The sequence below is a fragment of the Aspergillus stella-maris genome, assembly GCF_047715825.1.
Source record: "Aspergillus stella-maris strain CBS 113639 unplaced genomic scaffold BDV14scaffold_23, whole genome shotgun sequence".
Taxonomy (NCBI): domain Eukaryota; kingdom Fungi; phylum Ascomycota; class Eurotiomycetes; order Eurotiales; family Aspergillaceae; genus Aspergillus; species Aspergillus stella-maris.
In genome coordinates, this window is record NW_027396817.1 from 279518 (window position 1) to 299002 (window position 19485).

Consider the following 19485-nt stretch of genomic DNA (forward strand, 5'->3'; position numbering starts at 1 on the left):
CCCTGGCTTGACTTGACTTAAACTTAGTCCTAGAGATTCCTGCTCAGTATACGTGGTGCATTATTATGGGGGCTCAAAGGTATTCATCCACCCCTTCATCCATTGGGCTATCACGCCCTACTCATATTCATCTTGTAGTTGCAGAATACATATCATATACCACACCAGTAGCACCCCAGTACGCTGGTAGCAGTACTATCTCATAGTAAATACTTTCAGCGTAAGCTAGCAAGTTCCTAGGTAGTGGAGCATCAGGTTCCCTTAGCAGCGACCCTTCGCCACGAGGTGCACTGTGCAACGTGTAAAATACTCAGTGACGAACTTGAATCAAAGAAGGACCCTCGTAATATAATCGTCCGTAGATCTGTCTCTCTGCGTCTTCCATGGGCCTCTCAACGCTGGGACCTTGTCAATCTAGGGCTTGAAAGATGGCTTGGATGGAACATAAAATATCAATCTTTCAACCAGCCAGTAGGCCGCGCCCGCAGACAGCCGCGAGAAGAACCTGAAGGGCTGTTCGAATCTCTTTGTACCTACCGTATATCTACAGACGCTGACGGTTGCATACGTAGGCCAAATTCGAGGGCTGAAGCTGTACCTACTCTCTAGTCTACCTGGTAGGACATTCTTCTGTCGTGCAGACTATAGTAAACGGCCGTCGCGCCGCTGAGAGTATTGGTGGAATGCGGCCGTTCATGGCTACGGGAGCAGTCATTTCCAGCGTCAATCTTAGAAGTCCTTCTTATATTTTAGCCGTAATGTCTTATCAAAATTAATGTACTAGAAATCCAGGAGCCAGTCATCCAAGCTAATCCCCTGCGCATTACATTAAATCAATATCCCTCTCTCTACTGAACCGTCGGCAGAGACGCCTTGAGAGGAAGCTTGCGAGAGGAGCTTCCGACAAACACCTTCTTGGGGTAAGATGTGATCGCCCAGTCGTCCTTGTTCACGTCCCAGTTGGACAGGTCGCGGCGGGTGAGAGTTGTCTTGAAGACTGCCGTCTCGCCGGCCTTGATGTGCAGCTTGTCGAAACCACGGAGGACAATTTTGGGCTCGTTGGGGCCACCAAGGGAGAGGTAGAGCTGAGCGACCTCAGTACCAGCCAGAGAACCGGTGTTCTTGACGGTGGCTGAGACCTCGAAGAGTTCGTCATATAGACGGGGGTTACCGCCAGGGCCACCGCTAGAGGGAAGTAGATCCTGAGGCGAACCGTCCCGGGCGCCTGACGGAATGTACTCCGAGTGGCTCCAGCCATAGTTGGGGTCGGCCGATGATTCCTTCAGATCAGTTGAGTTGATCCAGGGGTAGATGATCTCGTGGATGCGGTTAATCGAGTCAGGGAAGACGTAGTCGCCAGCCTTGCCAATGGTGCCGAAAGTGGGCGCCGCCTTGGTTTGGCCCGCGGCGGGGGTGTAGTTAGCGGCGTTTAGTTTCTGAACCGTCAGGTTCGAGTACTGGAACGTGGTGTAACTCAGTCCGTGACCAAACTCGTAGATCGGGGTCTGGTTGGTCTTATCAAAGTGGCGGTAGTCGATGAAGACGCCTTCGGTGTGGTCGGTCTGGGGGGCGCCGTTGCCGTTGTTGGCTTCGGTCAATAGGGGAGAGCCGTACGCCTCGCGAGTCTTGCCCCAGGTGAAAGGAGACTTTCCGTTGGGGTTGACGCGGCCGTAGAGAACATCGGCAAGGGAGTTACCAGACTCTTGACCGGGAAGACCAGCCCAGAGGATGGCGGTGATGTTGGGGTGATCATAGAACTTGTCGACAAGAACAGCACCGACGGAGTGAATGACAACGATGGTGTTGTTGCAGTTGCTGGCGGCGGCGTTGATCAACTCCTCGCCGTTCTTCCAGAGGGTAATGTTCTTGCGGTCACCCTCGTTACCGTCGACGTTGATGTAGCCCTCGCCAGCACCGGAGTTGACAAAGACGAGAGACACACTATAAGATCAGTATTTGATAATAGAGCATGATTGCGAAACTTACGTGGACTCAGAAGCGGTCTTGTTGACCTTGTCCAAGGCCCAGTTATCAGTAACAGTGAAGGTGTTGCCACGTCCCTTGATAACTTCCTGCTGAATAGCCTGCTCAGGGGTGATGAGGTACGGGAAGTTGGCAGTTCCACTACCCCAGCCCATAGCAAGGGTACCTTGAGCACATCCACGGTCGTCGCAGCCATTGGCACCGTAGGGGTTAGAGCCAGCATCCTCGCCAAGAAGAGCAACATTGCGCTCCTTGCCGGTAAGAGGAAGAGCGCCCTGGTTCTTCAGAAGCACAACACTGTTGGCGGCGACGCGGCGGATGACCTGGGAGTGGTCGCGCTGGACATCGACAAAGTCGTTGACCCGCTCGTAGGCACCCTCAGACACGGCAAAGTGCTCGAATCCGTTCTCCTGTCTGGTCCAGGAGCTGAAGTTGGGGGGAATGTGCAGACTGTCGCGGCCAACCTTGTAGTAGGCAGTCATAATACGAACAGCCATGTCGTCGACACGCCACTGGGGAATGGTACCGTTGACAACAGCGATGGTCAGGTTGGTTCCAAAGTATGACTGTCCGTCGTTGAAGGCAACATCTCCAGGCATAGTCATGTCCATACCAGCCAGAGCAGCGCCAACACCGCTGTGCGTAGCGGACCAGTCACTCATGACGAAGCCCTGGTAGCCGAGCTCGGCCTTGAGGAGCTTGTTCAGAAGGTGACTGTTCTGGCAGCCATAGCTGTTGTTGGCCTGCTGGTACGAGCACATAACGGCACCAACACCAGCGCGCACAGCATCGGCGAATGGCCAGAGGTACATTTCGTGAAGAGTTTTGTCATCGAGGTTCTCACTCAGAGTCTCGCTAATGTTGAATCCATATCCTTGAGCCTCGGCCACTTGACGGAAGTGCTCTTGCTCGTTGACGAGGTAGTGCTTAGCAGTAGCAATGACACCAGCATCCTGGATGCCCTTGATGGACTCGGCAAAGAGCACACCAGAGAGAACAGGGTCAGGGGCGAATCCTTCCCAGTTACGACCACCATCGACATGTCTGCCGAGAGGGCCAGCAGCAGGTCCAAGGAGTACGTCAATACCTTTGTCGCTGAATTCCTGGCCCATTGCCTGGCCACGGAGGTATGCCAGTTGGCGATCCCATGTCGCGGCTACGTTGACACCGGCAGGGAAAGCGGAGTTGTAGTCCGAGAAACGGATACCCAGAGGACTGTCTTGCAAACAGAGCGATCCGAGACCGAGTCTGGGAACGCTTCCTGTTTGTCCGACGCACTTCTCGAGCTGCCACCCAGTACCAGTTGTGATGTTGACCTTTTCGTCGAGGGTCATCTGCGAGACGATCTGGACGGCACGGTTGTAGGCCTCGGCCCATTCACCTTGGCCATTGGCCCAGGGTGACGGGTAGTATGGAGGAGAGTAAGCGAGGTCATCCTAAAAACAATTAATCAGTAGGCTTCCAATTGACTAAGAGGAAGAGAGAATACCTGAGCGTTGGCAACTGAAGCAGCCGTCAGCACAGCAGCCTCAATCCAACCGAGCTTCATATTGTCGGGTGTCTGGTCGGTGATGCCAGAAGGTTGGGTTGGAGGAGAAGAAACCGAGGGGAAAAGGAAGGAGGCAAGGAGATTATAAAGCTGGAGACCGGACCATGGCAGCATGACAGGAGGCAGAGCTTCACCAGAAAAAGAGAGCAGTGGAACCCGGTGATGTATTTGTTTTCTTGCGGGGAGAAAGTTAGCAACACTGCTCTTGGGTCAGCCTGGGGACGGCGCGGGGATCGGCATCAGAACAGCCAACCAGCCTGCAGCTCTTGAGTGTTAGTGGCACGTTAAGTGCGAGGGAGAGTCAGGCAACAATCATAATGAAAGTGGCCGGTTGAGGCTGGAGAGATGGAGAGAGGACAAGGAGCACAAGGAGGACAACAACAGCGACTAGTCCACCACAGGTTCTTGGCAGGTGACCCCACAAACAATTGATCGGAGGAGCAACAGGGGTTCTCCTTTCTGGTGAGATGTACATGCTAGGTGTTGTTGATCTATGCAACTCTGTGCTTCTCTAGTATCTACTGTTTTATCTGTTATCAAAGATTCAGTCCATTATTTGTGGACTGTATACTGTACAGTACTTTGACTTTGCAGTTGAAACCTGGAGACTCCAAACTCCATACAATTAGCGTCCGGGGGAACTCCGGATGACCCCATATTGACTATGACGATGTTACTGTAGCAGTCCCCCGCATCAACCACTTCTCCTTCTGCTTCTATACAAGATTTCAAAGCATCGCGACTCCGAATCCCGAGTCATCAACCCACTATACCATCTTGCTCTTCTCAATTTCACCCTAAGACCGCAGAAATGCACGCCTTGCTTCCGCCGCAAGGGCCCAAGTCATGTTCCAGGGGCGGACATTTTCATCGCGCAGGAGCATCGCAATAATAATGTCTAACTTGCAATTTCTAAAGTGCCGACTGCAAGCTCCAACAACCTTCAAGGTCCACAACGTCCACACAGCACGGACCCGAGTCTACTCGCAGTAAGGTTCTGAACCCCATTGCGCGAAGAATGCTCCATTGCGGAGCTACGCTTAATTGGAGGTTTTCCCGATGATTTCCCGGCGGTATCCTCTTCCCATGCGTGACGCTCAGCCGTCTGCTGTCCACAGCTTCGGCCGCTGCCTGATCAAGCAGGGCCTTACTTCTTGACAAGCGAAGCTGCAGAAAGAGGAAAGAGCAAGTTGAGCTCTCGGCACTCTAGGCATCTGATGTCATTCCGCAAGGCACTCGGACGATATCCGGTTTCCCGAGCTAATGCGGTATCGCGACTCGCGGGCCCCCGAGTTTGAGAAGCGTCGTTGTCAATGTTCCGAGTGACATGAATCGAGGACGAAAGTCTTCTTTCTCTGCTCTCGAATGTTTAAATTATTTGGACTGTCTGTAATGCTGAAGGTCAGGCAATGCTTTTCCCAGGCCTTGGCGCTTCAATGCCAAGAGCCATCACGTGCGCAGCGCGATGTCACTGCCTCGCTGTGATTGGCCGTCACAGTTCTACGTCGCTTTGGTGTATAAAACTTCTAGAGATAAACCAGTCGTAGACAAGTATCATAACCGCTCTGCTTGATACTGGGCTTTTGTCGTTTTCTGTTTTGATTTTGCTTCAGCGACATCACTATTTCAGCATGACCCAAGAGAAACGGCCCTGCGATCCAGAGGCAGGCTGCGCAACTGAATGTCCACCGCCAGACCGTGAGCTGGATGATGGTCCAGAGTCGGCTTTCAAGCAACTCGGAATTCTCGACCGATTTCTGGCAGTATGGATCTTCCTTGCAATGGCCATTGGGATCATCCTGGGGAACTTTGTTCCTGAGACAGGAGAAGCGCTCGAGAGAGGAAAGTTTGTCGGAGTTTCTGTGCCCATCGGTAAGTATCCTATGAGCAGTCTTGAAGTTCGATTGCTGATTGAAGAAGCCGTTGGATTGCTGGTCATGATGTACCCAATCCTCTGCAAGGTCCGCTATGAAACGCTGCACCGATCGTTCCGCGAGAAATCCCTCTGGATCCAAGTGGCGTTCAGCATCATCGTCAACTGGATTATCGCTCCTTTGTTCATGGTACGCCTCTATCGGTCGCTTTGGAAGAATTGAAATAACGTTTGAACAGCTCGGTTTGGCGTGGGCGTTCCTCCCCGACGAGAGGGGACTTAGAGAGGGATTGATACTGGTCGGGATTGCACGGTGTATTGCAATGGTATGTTTGCCACCTTCAGCTGTTTGGTGTCAAGAGGTTAACGACAGCAGGTCTTGATATGGACAGGATTGGCAGGTGGTGATGGTGACTACTGTGCCATCCTCGTCGCCATCAACTCCATTCTCCAGATGGTTCTGTTCGCACCCCTTGCCATCTTCTTCATTCGTGTCATTGGCGGCTCCGACGACGGCGTGACCATCGACTATGACTTGGCGGCAAAGAGTGTCGGTGTCTTCCTCGGTATACCCTTGGGAGCAGCGATCGTCACCCGTTTCTCCTTGCGGTTCCTGATCAGCGAGGAGTGGTACAATCGACAGTTCCTGAAATGGTTGAGCCCGTGGTCTCTGATTGGTTTGCTGTTCACCATTATTGTGCTTTTTGCGTCGCAAGGCGAGCGGGTAGTACATCAGATTGTATCTGTAGTCCGAGTTGGCGCTCCGCTGATCGTTTACTTCGCGGTCATCTTCCTAGCGACTTTGGCAGTAACGCGGCGATTCGGTTTCGGCTACAGGCTGTCTTGCACTCAGAGCTTCACCGCGGCGAGCAACAACTTTGAACTAGCCATCGCAGTGGCAATTGCAGCATTCGGCGTGGACAGTGACCAGGCGCTGGCTGCAACCGTTGGTCCTCTTATCGAGGTGCCGGTTTTGCTCGGGCTGGTGTATGTGGTCAAGTGGATCGCCAAAAGACAGAAATGGGCGCCGTAGCTGGTGTCGGTTGTTAGGTTTCCCAAAAGTTATAGAATGCAATCCACTCAGTGATTACTGATTTCATCCAAAACCTGGAATAGAACCTGATTTTGCACTCGGCATCCTTCTTCTGTGGAGCTGCGGAAGAAACCTTGACGAAGCTTCCTCTTGATGTCTGAAACATCGACGCCGCGAGTGTTGTACTGGTCTACCAGTTTCTCGGCAATGGCACAGAAAGTCGTGTTGAGGACGCGCTCGCTGATGGGAAGAGCCTGCGGGCCCTCTTCTGGAGCGCATGCACAGAAGGAAGGAAGGTCCGCCTCCGGGCATTTGTCGGAACTTCCATCTTGAGACTCGTTCTTGACATCTGTATTCTCCTTGCTTGTGAAAGCCACAGAAACCGGATGTTGCGCAGGGGTCACTTCCTTGCTGCAGGAGTTCAGCTCACCCGAGCAAGGCCGGCTACATGTAGTATCTTGCTTTCTTGAACAAGTCTCGGTTGGCATGCGTTGAATTGCGATTTTCTGAGCCATCACCGGATTATCGACACTCCGTAGATACGCCTCCAATGCATCGTGGGGCACACCAGACGCGAGGTGAAGGTGTCTCAGTTTCTGATTCTCCGCTGTAAGACTTTGGACGGCAAGTCTGTGCTGAACATCTTTCCGGTCCAGTTCTTGTTGCAGACTAAGCACCTTTTGCTCAAGCTCACGGATATGGTCTTGCTTTCGAGCTCTGCTCTTTCGCTGGTTGTCCCTCACCCGGGCCAGTTTCTCTAGTCGCTGAAGTAGTCAGTGATAGCTGTTCTCATTTCCAATCGTAATCTATACCTTCTTTTCCAGAGCATCCTCCATTTCGCCAATCAGTTAGAGTGAGATGCAGTACAACCCAGAAATGGTGTTGAGGCAAAAATTGGCACCACAAAATGCGATCGCAAATTGAAAACACGTGACCAGACACCATCTATGAGCCTCCAGTAGCCAAGCTTTCCTAAGAAACAAGCATCCCCCTGCGATCTGGCCAGAGTGCTTTTTCCGTTGAGTCGTGCTTGGTTGTCAAGTCATGTTTATATTGAGCCCCAGCTGGGCTGAACCCCATCTAAGCTAAGATGGCCCGTGGGTGGCGCCTCCAGGAGTTCGTACTGGGCGACGTCACTCCGGGGTGCCGCGGTTCTTCACCGTTCATTGTTGCGCCGCGCATTCCTGCTTCCCCTCATGCCTGACGATCTCCTCGCTGTCTTCGCTGTCGCGTCCACTGCGCTCACTTCCACACCCTCTGCGCTCGATCGATGATATTCTCCATATTCACGCCTAAGTAGCTACACAACCCCAACCACCCCAATCATACGATCGCAAACATGGTTTCCACGCGCCAACACCCCCGCGACTTTCCACCTCCTTCAACCCCAAAGAGCTCCTCGTCCGCTGTCACCGAGTACAAGAATGGCCCGAAGAACTGGGTTCACACTCCTACGTCCTTCGTCACATTTTGGCTGCTCGTCTCCATCCCATTAGTGATCTGGGACATTGGCTACTGCTTGCTGCGCCCGCACTCGATGCCCGGTGGAAAATGGCACTCGATCTGGTCGGGATACAAATGGTACGGAACGGTCGACTACCTCTACGGCTGGCCTGCATACAACGCCAAGCACGGCTTTACCTCTGCGCAGGCCGTTTTGAACGTTGTGGAGACTCTGGGCTACGTTTATTATCTCTGGATTGTATACACTCAAGGAGTTCCTGCGAATGGCAAGAAGGCGTCGCGTGAGTCGCGAGGCACGCTGGCAAAGCTTTTGGCGACGGATATGGTTGTCGCGGGTCGACCGGGGGCTACTGCGTTGCTGGCGGCTTTTAGTTCGTCTATTTCGACGGTTTCCAAGACCTTGCTATACTGTAAGAATGCGCGCTTGCATGCGAACGAAGGCTAATGATCGCAGGGCTGCAGGAATACTATGGCAACTATTCCAACATCGGCCACAACGGCTTCTGGCCAATGCTCGCCTGGATCTTGCTCAAGTAGGTTTTACACGGTTCATCGCTGGTCATTCGCTGATTATCTCCAGCGGCGCTTGGATTGTCGTCCCTGCTTGGAACCTCCATGTCCTAGGCGAAGAGATTGTCGCTTCACTAGCTAGTGCAGCTCCTCGCCAGCGCGGCCGACCTAAGGCGCAGTAAGCACGATTGAATAATCCCGGAGATGCAGGCAGTTCGGCGCGCCGCTGAATTGAACGGCTTGTTGCTTCATTGGAGCTATCTAGAACGATGAGGTTTCTTACTCGCGCAATGCGCCCACCTCATAATATAAAGGCCCTTACACATCCCGCTCAGCAAATTAGGGAATGCTATCCACGTCATCTTATTTACGTATGCGATCAATCTCGATGCCAAACTATATCGGTCCTTTCGCAGCGTGATTGGGCGATCGCGCATCTATCGGATGCTGCTGGGATGACATCACCACATACCTCTACACCGTTACACTTACACCTGGAAACCCATGATAATAATGATGTATATAATCCTAAGGACCCTATTACTCTGAAATCTCAAATCAAAAATTTCAAATTTCCAGCAGCCATGGCCACCGGACAAAAGAAGCGCGTCGCCGTCATTGGCGCCGGCGCAGCAGGAATGGTGCGTTCCATATCCTATACCTACCCAAGCTCCAGCTACCATCCAACATAGCTCGCCTACCCGGTTAGGAAAATAGGTCCAGAACCACGTCTAACAGAATATCCAGTCCTGCGCGTCAACGCTCGCAAAACATTCCAACAAGTTCGACATAACCCTAATAGACAGCTACCACCAAACAGGCGGCCAAGCAACATCCCTAACCCTCGACCCTTCAAAATACGGCGCGTCCTGGCTAAACGACGGTGTGCAAGGCGGGTCCTCCATCTTCAAACACACATTCAAATTCTTCCGCGACTACGGGTACGAGCCTCACGAAGTGAAATTGCAGTGTGCGTTTGGGAAAGGGCAAGATGCGTTTTTTAGTAATGTCTTTCCATCTCCACTTCTTGATCGGTTCAATGGTGAGATTCGGAAGTTAGAAACTGTTTTGAGGTGTATTAAGTACGGATTGCCGGTGCTGGGTGTGTTGCCCGTGAAAGTCATCTTGAAGCTCTTCAGGTTCAGCACGGAGTTCGGGAACCGCATGCTCCTCCCTCTCCTTGCGCTCTTTCTAGGAACAGGGAACCAAACACCCAACGTCTCTGCTGCACTCTTGGAACGGTTATTCGATGATAAGAATATGCGGCTTTGGGATTACGATCCTGATGGACTCCTCACCAATCTCCCAACGATGTACACCTTCCCCCAACTCGGCAAATTCTACGAAGACTGGAAACTCGATCTAGAGAATACCAAGGGCGTCCGCATCCTTCTCGAAACAGAAGTCGGCGTCGTGAAGCGCGGGGGTGACGGTGTTGTTCTTACACTGCATACACCAGACGGCCAACAAACAGAGAGCTTTGACGAGATGGTGCTTGCAACACCCGCAGACGAATCCCTGAAACTGCTAGGCCGCCACGCAACATGGAAAGAGAAATGGGTATTGGGCGGCGTGAAATTCTTCGACGATGTAACGATCACACATAGCGACGCCGATTTCTTCAATTCTATCTTCGAGACAAAAGTCACTGATGACCTTTGCTCTTCTTCTATAGCGGGCAACACCAAGCGCCAAAACCAAATGGACTTCGCCACCACGCCGTCCAAATGCGAAAAGGACGGCTGGACGGGGTTCAACCCGATGTACTATATCCACTCGTATACAAACGAGCAAGATAAAATTGAAATGGGCTTCGATTGCTCGAACTACCAGCACCAGTTCCGGGAGGCTATTGGTGTTGGGAATCCTCCGCTGTCTCCAGATAAGCACGTTTATCAGACGATTTTCCTCGATAAGAAGAGACAGGATCTCTGGACGTGGAATAATATCGACAAGGATAAGATTATTGGCGAGAAGTGGTGGCATCAGTTTGGACACCGGTGGCAGCATTATGTGCGTGTTGTGCCGGGGATGATGTGGGTTAATGGGAAGAATCGGACGTTGTTTGCGGGGGCTTGGACTATGGTGGTATGTTTTTTTCTCCATAGTCACCTATGTCTTTGGCCTCATATTTGGGGGTTTTATGCTAACTATTGTTGCGGCAGAACATGCACGAAATGGCATGTATATCCGGAATCGCAGCAGCGTACAGACTCGGCGCAACCTACGAGCACTTCGACGACTTTGCAGAGAGTCTGTTCAAGAAGTATCTGTGGGTTTCGCACGGTGTGAGGTTCAAGGGGTCAGAGAAGAAGCATGCTTAGATGCAACCTACTCGGACATGAAACTTCAGCAACCCGATGCTACCAAATATAATGAATGTTGAATCCAATATCTCTTAACCGGGTCCTGCCCACTATCTTCACCTCTGTACGCAGGTAGTGTATATCGTGTACCACTCTCGGGCCAAGAATGGAAAGAGCGAGCAAGCTCCAGCTATCGCAGTTTCCCTCTCTATATCATGATCAAACAAGGAAGGGACATGGAACCCCATCGCACCTTCCCAACTGAATTTGCAAAACAAACCCTAAGCTGAGTAGGAAGGCACGACCGACGCCCGCAATACCACGCTCTTGCCTTTTTATTCCCAGTAGTTTATCCATCCCGCTGTTATTAACTATAGCCATATAGGTCAAAAGTCATATGGATCATTCCAAAACAAAACATCCTCAAGCTCCTCCTCGCTCAACCCAGCAGCGGCAAAATGCTCCCTCTGCAGCGTGCAAATGCGTCTATGGGTTTCGGCGCTCACATTCCAGGGGAAGAAGCCTGCCATTTCCTAGTCTATCAGACCTGTTACTTTGTCGTTGGAGACTATTATGTTTGATTCGGTGAGGTCGTTGTGGGATAGGCCTGTACCTAACGTGGCGCCACTGGCTTCGTCGTTGTTGGTGCTGGGACCGATGCTCCAATGAGGATTGAAAAGGATCTCTTTCTCTAGATCTGGTATTCGGTTATTGCTTAGTATGTTCGGGTCCGGTATCAGGTGGTTCCCCGCCTGGGTCTTGTTGGTAGGCCTGATACTGTATAGTTGACGTAAAATAGCTCAAGCTTGCTCCTTGAAAGACTCTCTTTGCGCTGTGGTGAGATATGGTTTTGCAATAGATAACACCACGCCGGGGAGCCGTTCTTGAATAAGGACTCGATAGTCTTTGACCTATACTTTCTATTAGCTTGCATCTTCCATTGGAGTAAACGATAGAGTATCAGATCAGGACGAGCATACCCGTCCAGCAAAATAAACACATGGAACCCTAACGCCCATCCTCCCTAAAACACCCCTCGCAAGCCTAATAGCCTCAATCTCATTTCTATCCGCGTAGAAATAATCAGTTTCCTTTTCGCCAGCCTCCAAATCATTCACAAGGTGTCCAGATTTAACAATCACACTCCCCGAGGCAAATACATCCCGTCCGCCTTCATCGGCTGGGTATATCCTGTTCTTCTTGGTACAGAGAGACAGGACTGGTTCCCAATACTCGATTGACTCGGGTTTGAAGTCGTCTTGTTGCGGGGTATATCGCCCGTACAATGGGACGTCAGCGTAGAGATCTGTGGACGGGATTTTGGAGGAGTTCGTTTCGTAGGGGTCCATCTTTGCTTATTCTGCGCAGGGTATAGTTAAGATAAAAGACCTGGTCGAGGGCGTTGTTAAGAGAAACTTGCGCTATCCAGCCAAGGTCGCTTGGGAAGGAAGTTGCCCTAACAAAGGCTGAACTCAGCTGAGGATGCGGCACAGCTATCTTGCATGATGAACCCCGCTACCTAAATATTCCATCTAAATCTCTAGAAACCAAACTGAGCTGTACTTTCACAATTTCGCATTTCTAAAGGCAGAACCAGGGATTTTGTTCAAATTCACTCGAGGCCTAGAAGACGTCCTTCTCCTCAGACAGGATATATGGTTCAAGGAGTGTATGCAGAAGGAAAAGTAGACAAGCATAGAGCTAACTATGCCGAGGAGACCTTAGCCCATTACTCGTCAACGCCCCTTGTCCACGACGCACCGCGCTGTCCACGATCTCTGCCAGAAGCTCATCGAAGGAGATGCCGCTGACCTGAGCCCCGGCAGCCAGGGGTGAATGACCCGGAAGCAGCCCCGAGATAGGATTCACCTGTAGATTGATGAGCGTATATTCGTAGGATAAATGACAAGAGCCGCTCACCTCCATTACAAACAGCTTCGCGTCCGCCTTGCACGAATCAAACCGCATATCCACCCTCCCCGCATCTCTGCAGTCGAGCACAGTCCAAGCCTTAACGGCCAGTCGGCACGCATTCTGGATCTGGGGCTCTAGGTTGCCTTTATCACGAATATCAAAGTCTTTGAATTTTAGTAGGCCGCCTTCAGTGTGACTGGACTTGCTCTCCCAGCCTAGAAAGTTCTGCGCGTCGGGACCCTCCACGTCTTGGTCGCCGTCCTCTTGCGATGTATGGATGTGTTCACGTACGGCAATCACACGAGTGGATTCACCTGTTCCCAAGAGACTCACGCTGAACTCGCGACCAGCGAGAAAGGATTCGACGAGAATCGTGTGGCCGGGGAAATTAGATCTCGTCTTGTCGACGGCTGTTTGCAGCTCTGTGGCGTTGCTGACTTGATTATATGAATTCACTCCCTTGGATGATCCCTCTGTTGTCAGCTTGACAAATAGGGGGTAGGACAAGTTCTTTAAATCCAGTAACTCATCGATACTGTCTCCTTGTTGGCGGGCAGAGATCGCCTGAAACGGCGCGGTGGGAACTTGATAGTGGTCGAGAACGATCTTTGAATATTAGCCTCCAAATATGGTACTGTCATGGACTGAAGACACTGTCTGTACCTTTGTATTCCGTTTATTCTGACACAACCCCATCGTATCTGCGTCCGCAAAAGTAAAAGGAACCTGATACGCCTCCAAAAGCGCCGGGACCTGCGCTTCCCTAGCCGACCCAAAGAACCCCTGCGCGACATTGAATACCAGGCCCCATTGCTCTTGATCGCCTTTCGCCAAATGCTGCACGAGGGCCTTGATCCCCGGGACTAGGATGGTTTTGTGCCCAAGATTCTTGAGCGTGGCGACGATTGCTTCTGTTTCTCCATCGTGTGTGAGTGCCGCGCAGTCCTGTTGCGAGAAACCATCTTGCAGGTAACTGGACCGCTGTTCAGAGATAACGGCGATTGTGAGAGGAGCCATTCTCTCTCTAATGAAGGGCTTTGTAGTCTGTGGCGTAGCCTGGCACTGTTCACGTTGCTGTATATATCCTATCCCTTGACGCCGATGCAATTTCGCTGACGTAAACGACACCATCAAACAGCGATGTCGAGCCCTTGATCGGCATCACGATGACGTCTCTTATCTTTTTTGCCCTGGGCTTCCAGGGTAACTTTCCGCGGTTCGTGGCGTAGTATTGAGCTGAGCCTTGGAACCGAAAGAGAGCTCGGAAGGTTCTTTCCAACACCTAGTGGAACCCAGATATCTTCCGGGCCCGAAGTGGTGGAGGTTGAACCGGTCAATCTCAAATTCGATGGTGAATCGCCTGTCAGCGTCGGTATGTAGAACGACGTGCTGCAGTTGTTGCCTTCGCGCAGTGCGTCGCGCAAAAAGGTCACTTAAAGTTGGCAGCAGGGCCTTCTTCAATAATGCTGGGTAAGTCAGACAAGAGTTTCTTTTTTCTAAAAGTAATGGAAACAGTAAACCATCTTGAAGTGGCAATGTCTGGATCAGGCAGGAACGAGGTGCTGGTAGGTCTTGGCCAGTACCTGGATTTACTGACCAACGCGGCCTGGGAGAAGCGGGTGGCAGCTTCCATAAATACTGGCAGGAAAGGAGTAAACACTGTGTCAAGAATATATATCATAAAGTTACAGCTTATATAGCACTATAAAACAAGAAAGATCATATAGAATCCCTCTCCACCAGCTAAAACGCAGCAAGAACACAGCAATAATCGGTACATAAAAGCATGATGCAAATATACCTTCATCGTACAACTTCCCCTGGCAACAAACTACTCCTTCATCTGATCCCTCCCTAGGGAGCCCATCCCCAGATCATACGCGCCCATTGGCATATTTCCCGGATGTCCGAAGCCCATATCAGCAGCCCCATCCTGTCCAACAGCATCAAGACCGGCGCCTGCACCGATCGGGTCCAGGTTAAAGGGCAGGAACCACGCACTTGGCTGGTAGTATTCGCCTGTGCCAGAGGGCGCATTAGGGTCCATCTGTCCGGCGAAGATACCTGTGTCTTGCGGTGGCAATCCCGATGCAGCTGTGGGATCTTGTGGCTGTGGCGGTGGTGCAGCTGCGCTTGTTACGTCTGCGCCATTCATGGTGAAGGTTTGGTCCGTTGGTGTGGGGATGTAATTTGTAGGTGAAGGTTTGAAGCCACCGAAAGAGTCGTAGACGAATTGTCGATCGAGTTGCGGGAGTTGGTCGGTAACGGGGATGGTGAAGTCGAAGGGAGGTTGGCCGAAGGGTTGGTGTGCGCGGTTTGGAGGGAACATTGGTTGTGGAAAACCTGTACCTGAGGTTCCTAGGATCCCCGGTGATGTTTCCATGTTGACGTCCACTATTTGCTGTGAGGCAGAGGTTGGCGTAGATGTTTGATCAAGGGCTGTGATGTCGATTCTGCTGCCGCCAGCTCTGGAGTGTTTGCGACGGGGTAGAGCGGGCTGTGGTGTTGGAGACAGACTGGCGAAAAAGTCTTCGACGCTTTGAAGATCCGGCTTCTGGCTCATGACCGCCTCGTCGTCGTTCTTTCTGGCGTGCTGACCGTCTTCCCAGTGCTGCCTTGACACGCCGTGCGGGTACTTGTCGAACCAGTCTCCGTACTGGAACATGGGCGTGATAGGTCCGTTTTGGGTGGACACTGTGCCCTTGATTGCGGCGTCTGCAAACTGTCGGTACCGGTCTTTGGCACTTTCTACCATGTAATGGAACATGCCCCAGTACTTTTTCATTTTGTTGAGGTAGCGGTACGTATGCCGGAGATTCTCTTTTGATCGTGCTTCTAGTTGTTGATTCTTAGAGAAGATACCCCAAATATGCACGGTGCTAGCTGAGTACGCGCAGTACCCGGCAAATGGGACAGTAAGAGGATACGGGGCGGCATGGTTGATGAGAGTAGAGATGTGGTGTGCCGCTTCCACCGCCGCCCGGCCCGCATTACTGAGGAACGTGCGCGGCATGTCGCGAGGTGGGCGACCACCGGGTGAGAGTGGAATGGCGAATTGGTTGAGGAAAAGGGTATTTTGATGGATGATAATATGGAGGAAGAGGAACTGGTTGGCGACTCGGTCCGCCGCGTGGACTTGGAGGTTCTCGTAGTTGAAGTGTAGATGACTCGGGAGAGAGGCAGAAAAGTCCTCGATCTGCTTTCTTAATCGCGAATACCCAGACTCTGGAGACCATAGCGGGTGAGTATCTCGTCGCTTCCCCCCGAGGTTGAGGTAGTCAACTATCCGGCCCCATATCACGACGGCGCGGATGATGTAGGCCAGAACGCCCATATTGGACCTTGCATTCGACAATTGACCGACATCTTCCGGCACTGGATTGAGTACGTTACCCTCCAAATCTTCTGTCGGGCCCGGTATCTCCATCTGAAAATGCGTCTCCTTGATCGGGAGCTGTATTTGAATGAACTTTTCGTTGCCGATCGGCGGCCGCTGACTGCCAGATGAGTTATACCGATCCATCAGGAAACAGGCCCACATTGTCCGCCGCCGTATCTCTCGGTCTGTGAAGCTCAACTGAGCACTGCCGCCATTGCTTTGTGTTAGCAGGGGGTCGTAGTCGAGCTCTCGGTGTAGTTGGAGGGCATATGCCATGCGCATGGCTTGACCACCAAACGACCAGCTGCGACCACCATGACATGTCCCAAACTCATGAAGACCTAACAGCAAAAAGACAGTCAATATGGTAATGTTCGGTTCGTCATGTCGCTTAAGCGCAATACTCGCTGCCGGGTTGGCCCAGTCCTCTCCACGTAGAAACGGAGGTTCTGAATTTATCTGGGGATGCGTCGAGAACCGGGCGGAGACGGCGCAAACGGCGAGGATGAGCACAGGAGGCACCGTGCGAGCTTTGAGTCTGCGCACGAAACTCGGTTTATGGAGAAGTAGATACGATTGGCCGTAGACGCAATCGAAGAACACTTCAGCCAAATGTTCCTGAATCTCCAACGAAGGCAGAAACTCGGCACCCTCGGTCATCAGACTCGGCCCATCTGGTCTACCTTCGCGCCGCATGGGAAAAGTGTCCTGTGGTCCATTCCTGTTTGCGCGCGTCCACTCCTCCATCTCAGCTGCAAAGGCTTCCTCTGCCGACCGTTTCTTCTGAGTCTGAGTCTTGGTCGGCTGCCCCGGCTGCGGAGGGCGCACATTCGACCGGCCAATCGCTCCCATGTCCCTCGCCTCATCCTTTGGTATTGTTTTGATCACTCGGTCCTCCATCCGCTTCAACCGCTTGTCCAACATCGCCATATAGTCCGTGCGGGGAGCGGCCTTTCGGGTCGTGACCTTGTAGACGCAGGGGATTCGCGATCGGGAGCAATGCTTGCATGCAGGCTTCTCGCCTGAACAGCGAATCTTCTTCCGGCGACAAGCAATACATGCCAGTGGCAGCCGCTTCCGTTCCTTCCCGGCCTTGGTCTTCATCTCGCTCCATACCGGCTTGTCCCCGGTTTGATCTTGATTTTGTGAGGGGTCATCTCGGTCGTCTTGTTCGGGCGCATTGTCATGTCCTCCATCTTGGCCGGTGAGTAATTCGCCTGCAGTTTGGGCGCTTCCAACGTCGCGCGAACTAGCTGGGCTGTTTTCGTCAAAGTCGCCGGGGAGAGCGGAGTCGTCGAGCGCTGGACCCTGCGGGAGGGAACTCGTTGAGGGGGAGTCGTCGGTCTTGAGCGGCATCATGACGGGCGCGAGTACCCCAGCGACGGGGATAGCATCGTCTGGCTAGGAGGGGAGAGGGGTGGTGAGAGAGGAGAGGAGATCGAGGAATTACCAGAGCGATTAAGGTCCGGAGGCGGAGAAGACGAACAGAGAAAGAAGTTGGGGAAGCAAAGTACAAGGTCTTGGCATGCTCTGGTGTCTGGGGCATTAATAATCACCCACCAGCCCTTTATGCAGGTGCATATTACAAGCTCCTAATGTTGTAACCTCTTGGTTTCTAGGCTTAACAGCTCCTGCCCTCATCCTTAGCTCTGTAATGTTGCAGCAAACGATGTCATGGCCAAATGCAGTGATCGTCATTGGGTGAGCCCGAAGTGGCTGCAGCGAAGAAATTGGGCGAACCGTAGATGCAGACGCAGAGCTATGGGGGCTCTCTGGAGTCTCTGCCGGTGATCATTTTCTGGTTCTGGACCTTCTTTTGCTTTTTCTGCTCCGATCACCGGTCCTGCGGCTCTTGTTTCGGCATTGAAGATCTCGTCTATAAGTATAATGCATGGTGTTTATCTAGATTCTATAATCGATAGCGGAACCCGATCGTATTCCAATCGGTCAATTCTTCGATTTCGGTTTGAGTTGAGTTTGCTGGTTGAATGAGAGGGGATACCTCTGTGGCACCTGTTTGGAGCCTGTTTGGTTGTTGTTCAGGTGCAATTGAGCTTGGAGCGCCCCTGGTGCCTTCTTCACGGCCCCGCCGAGCATTGATATATCGCAGGTAGATATAGAGCGAGAGCGACAGTACCGCTGCAAGGGCATAACAGATGAGTATGGCTCTGAATGACGTCTCATATCCTGCTGCACTAGCCTCAAACAAGTGAGGACCTACAATGTTCCCCAGGCAGTACGCGACAAACATCGAACCGGTCATTGTCATTTTCTTGGTGACGCCCTTGTAATTGGTCTGAGCCAGGGACATTGTAAGTGGTAGGGCACCTGGGCCGGCAGCAAGAAGGAAGAATCCCAAGAGCTGTACACCGAGAGGTACATGGACAACACGAAGGTAAACGAGCGTACTTCCGAGTCCAGATGTTGCTAAGACGCAAGCAATAAGAAGGCAATTGACGTTCTGGAAACGACCTGCAAGCCAGCCGGTGAGGTTAATGATTGCAGCGCTGATTAGACTAACGGGGATGTTAATCAGTGTCGACTCCAGCGCCGTGAATCCGAAGGATTTGATGACGAGGTTGGCAAAATTCTGGATGCCGCCGTTGGGTATCTGGGTTAGAGCAGCGATGCCGAGAAGGTGCCATGTCTTGGGGTCTCGGAAACACTCAACCGCTTGCTTCGAATTCCACTGCGTCCTTTCCGTCCGACCGGTGCCATCTATAGCAACGCGACGAGATACCAAAGCTTTCTCTTTTTCGGTAAGGAAATTTGCACTGGAGATGCTGTCTGGAAGGCGAGCCAGAATGACAAATGCCCAAACAAATGTGGCAACTCCAAGGACGATGTACATCCACATCCAGGGATGAAGCGGATGATCTATATGGCCAATACCGTATGCCAAAAGACTAGCCAAGAGGCCGCCGAACGAATTGCCTGAGAACCAGATCCCAGTCCGAACTGGTATTTCGTCGCGAGTATACCAGGTGGTGGTGATGAACATGAAGGCCGGTGTGATGGTCGCCTCCGCGACACCGAGCAAGAACCGCACGACGAGCAATCCGCTGTAATTGACACAGGCCGCTGTCGAAGCAACTACTGTACCCCAGAGAAGAGTGTTTGCAGCCAAGTATCTGGCGACCGGGAGGCGGGGAATAAGAAAGTTGGTTGGCCATTGCCAGACCAGGTATCCAAAGTAGAATATGCTGGATACCCAACTATATTGCCTTCCGACTAGATGCTGGTACTGTCAGTTTTTGCTTCTGTTTACTCAGTTTGAGCGTACCGTATCCTCGATCAGGCCGAAAACGGAGGCACTGGCCAGAATGGTTTTGTCCATAAAACTCAGCATGTAAGAGACGAACAGGAGGGGAACAAGACGCCGATCGACCTTGCGTATGGTCCTGAGTAGCACAGAAGATTCGTTTCCGCTGTCGTGGAGAACATTGTTGGTCATGGTTAAAGTGCAGTGAGTTG

The 19485-nt window shown here is 52.0% G+C and overlaps 9 protein-coding genes across 9 annotated transcripts; 3 read left to right on the forward strand and 6 right to left on the reverse strand.

The window, feature by feature from the left end:
- Positions 1–848: 848 nt before the first annotated feature.
- Positions 849–3532, reverse strand: BDV14DRAFT_199617 (beta-glucosidase; the record flags this gene model as incomplete). The annotated part of the gene is made up of 3 exons (XM_073773322.1): positions 849–1941; positions 1987–3419; positions 3473–3532. The coding sequence occupies 3 exons, from the start codon at positions 3530–3532 to the stop codon at positions 849–851; spliced, it is 2586 nt and encodes an 861-aa protein (XP_073628805.1).
- Positions 3533–5163: 1631 nt separating this feature from the next.
- Positions 5164–6438, forward strand: BDV14DRAFT_189377 (arsenic resistance protein; the record flags this gene model as incomplete). The annotated part of the gene is made up of 4 exons (XM_073771188.1): positions 5164–5404; positions 5453–5595; positions 5645–5731; positions 5782–6438. The coding sequence occupies 4 exons, from the start codon at positions 5164–5166 to the stop codon at positions 6436–6438; spliced, it is 1128 nt and encodes a 375-aa protein (XP_073628806.1).
- Positions 6312–7525, reverse strand: BDV14DRAFT_51502 (bZIP transcription factor). The gene is made up of 2 exons (XM_073776942.1): positions 7251–7525; positions 6312–7202 (listed from the first exon to the last, which is right to left on the reverse strand). The coding sequence occupies exons 1-2, from the start codon at positions 7272–7274 to the stop codon at positions 6486–6488; spliced, it is 741 nt and encodes a 246-aa protein (XP_073628807.1). The 5' UTR covers positions 7275–7525; the 3' UTR covers positions 6312–6485.
- Positions 7465–8969, forward strand: BDV14DRAFT_172143 (uncharacterized protein). The gene is made up of 3 exons (XM_073768545.1): positions 7465–8312; positions 8357–8435; positions 8483–8969. Exons 1-3 carry the CDS (start codon positions 7778–7780, stop codon positions 8592–8594), a joined length of 726 nt encoding a protein of 241 aa, XP_073628808.1. The 5' UTR covers positions 7465–7777; the 3' UTR covers positions 8595–8969.
- BDV14DRAFT_172145 (putative flavin-containing amine oxidasedehydrogenase) lies at positions 8970–10876 on the forward strand. Its single transcript, XM_073768546.1, has 3 exons — positions 8970–9053; positions 9160–10500; positions 10578–10876. The coding sequence occupies exons 1-3, from the start codon at positions 8997–8999 to the stop codon at positions 10734–10736; spliced, it is 1557 nt and encodes a 518-aa protein (XP_073628809.1). The 5' UTR covers positions 8970–8996; the 3' UTR covers positions 10737–10876.
- Positions 10877–11518: 642 nt separating this feature from the next.
- BDV14DRAFT_199622 (uncharacterized protein) lies at positions 11519–12067 on the reverse strand (the record flags this gene model as incomplete). The annotated part of the gene is made up of 2 exons (XM_073773323.1): positions 11519–11629; positions 11699–12067. 2 exons carry the CDS (start codon positions 12065–12067, stop codon positions 11519–11521), a joined length of 480 nt encoding a protein of 159 aa, XP_073628810.1.
- A 352-nt stretch (positions 12068–12419) lies between these two features.
- On the reverse strand, positions 12420–13649 carry BDV14DRAFT_199623 (D-alanine--D-alanine ligase family protein; the record flags this gene model as incomplete). The annotated part of the gene is made up of 3 exons (XM_073773324.1): positions 12420–12587; positions 12639–13238; positions 13296–13649. 3 exons carry the CDS (start codon positions 13647–13649, stop codon positions 12420–12422), a joined length of 1122 nt encoding a protein of 373 aa, XP_073628811.1.
- A 714-nt stretch (positions 13650–14363) lies between these two features.
- BDV14DRAFT_51513 (putative C6 transcription factor) lies at positions 14364–17645 on the reverse strand. Its single transcript, XM_073776943.1, has one exon. The coding sequence runs from the start codon at positions 17368–17370 to the stop codon at positions 14464–14466; it is 2907 nt and encodes a 968-aa protein (XP_073628812.1). The 5' UTR covers positions 17371–17645; the 3' UTR covers positions 14364–14463.
- BDV14DRAFT_208570 (major facilitator superfamily domain-containing protein) lies at positions 17646–19478 on the reverse strand. The gene is made up of 2 exons (XM_073775441.1): positions 19295–19478; positions 17646–19249 (listed from the first exon to the last, which is right to left on the reverse strand). Exons 1-2 carry the CDS (start codon positions 19463–19465, stop codon positions 17921–17923), a joined length of 1500 nt encoding a protein of 499 aa, XP_073628813.1. The 5' UTR covers positions 19466–19478; the 3' UTR covers positions 17646–17920.
- Between the last annotated feature and the right edge of the window lie 7 nt (positions 19479–19485).

Excerpts from the sequence above, each read along its gene's own strand:
- BDV14DRAFT_208570 (XM_073775441.1), bottom strand. The coding sequence starts at position 19,465 with ATGACCAACAATGTTCTCCACGACAGCGGAAACGAATCTTCTGTGCTA. Across the intron at positions 19,250-19,294 it reads TCGGCCTGATCGAGGATACG|CATCTAGTCGGAAGGCAATA; the intron begins GTACGCTCAAAC and ends TGACAGTACCAG.
- BDV14DRAFT_51502 (XM_073776942.1), bottom strand. The coding sequence starts at position 7,274 with ATGGAGGATGCTCTGGAAAAGAAG. Across the intron at positions 7,203-7,250 it reads AGGATGCTCTGGAAAAGAAG|CGACTAGAGAAACTGGCCCG; the intron begins GTATAGATTACG and ends TGACTACTTCAG.
- BDV14DRAFT_172145 (XM_073768546.1), top strand. The coding sequence starts at position 8,997 with ATGGCCACCGGACAAAAGAAGCGCGTCGCCGTCATTGGCGCCGGCGCA. Across the intron at positions 9,054-9,159 it reads GCGCCGGCGCAGCAGGAATG|TCCTGCGCGTCAACGCTCGC; the intron begins GTGCGTTCCATA and ends CAGAATATCCAG. Across the intron at positions 10,501-10,577 it reads CGGGGGCTTGGACTATGGTG|AACATGCACGAAATGGCATG; the intron begins GTATGTTTTTTT and ends TTGTTGCGGCAG.
- BDV14DRAFT_172143 (XM_073768545.1), top strand. The coding sequence starts at position 7,778 with ATGGTTTCCACGCGCCAACACCCCCGCGACTTTCCACCTCCTTCAACC. Across the intron at positions 8,313-8,356 it reads TTCCAAGACCTTGCTATACT|GGCTGCAGGAATACTATGGC; the intron begins GTAAGAATGCGC and ends TAATGATCGCAG. Across the intron at positions 8,436-8,482 it reads CTCGCCTGGATCTTGCTCAA|CGGCGCTTGGATTGTCGTCC; the intron begins GTAGGTTTTACA and ends GATTATCTCCAG.
- BDV14DRAFT_51513 (XM_073776943.1), bottom strand. The coding sequence starts at position 17,370 with ATGATGCCGCTCAAGACCGACGACTCCCCCTCAACGAGTTCCCTCCCG.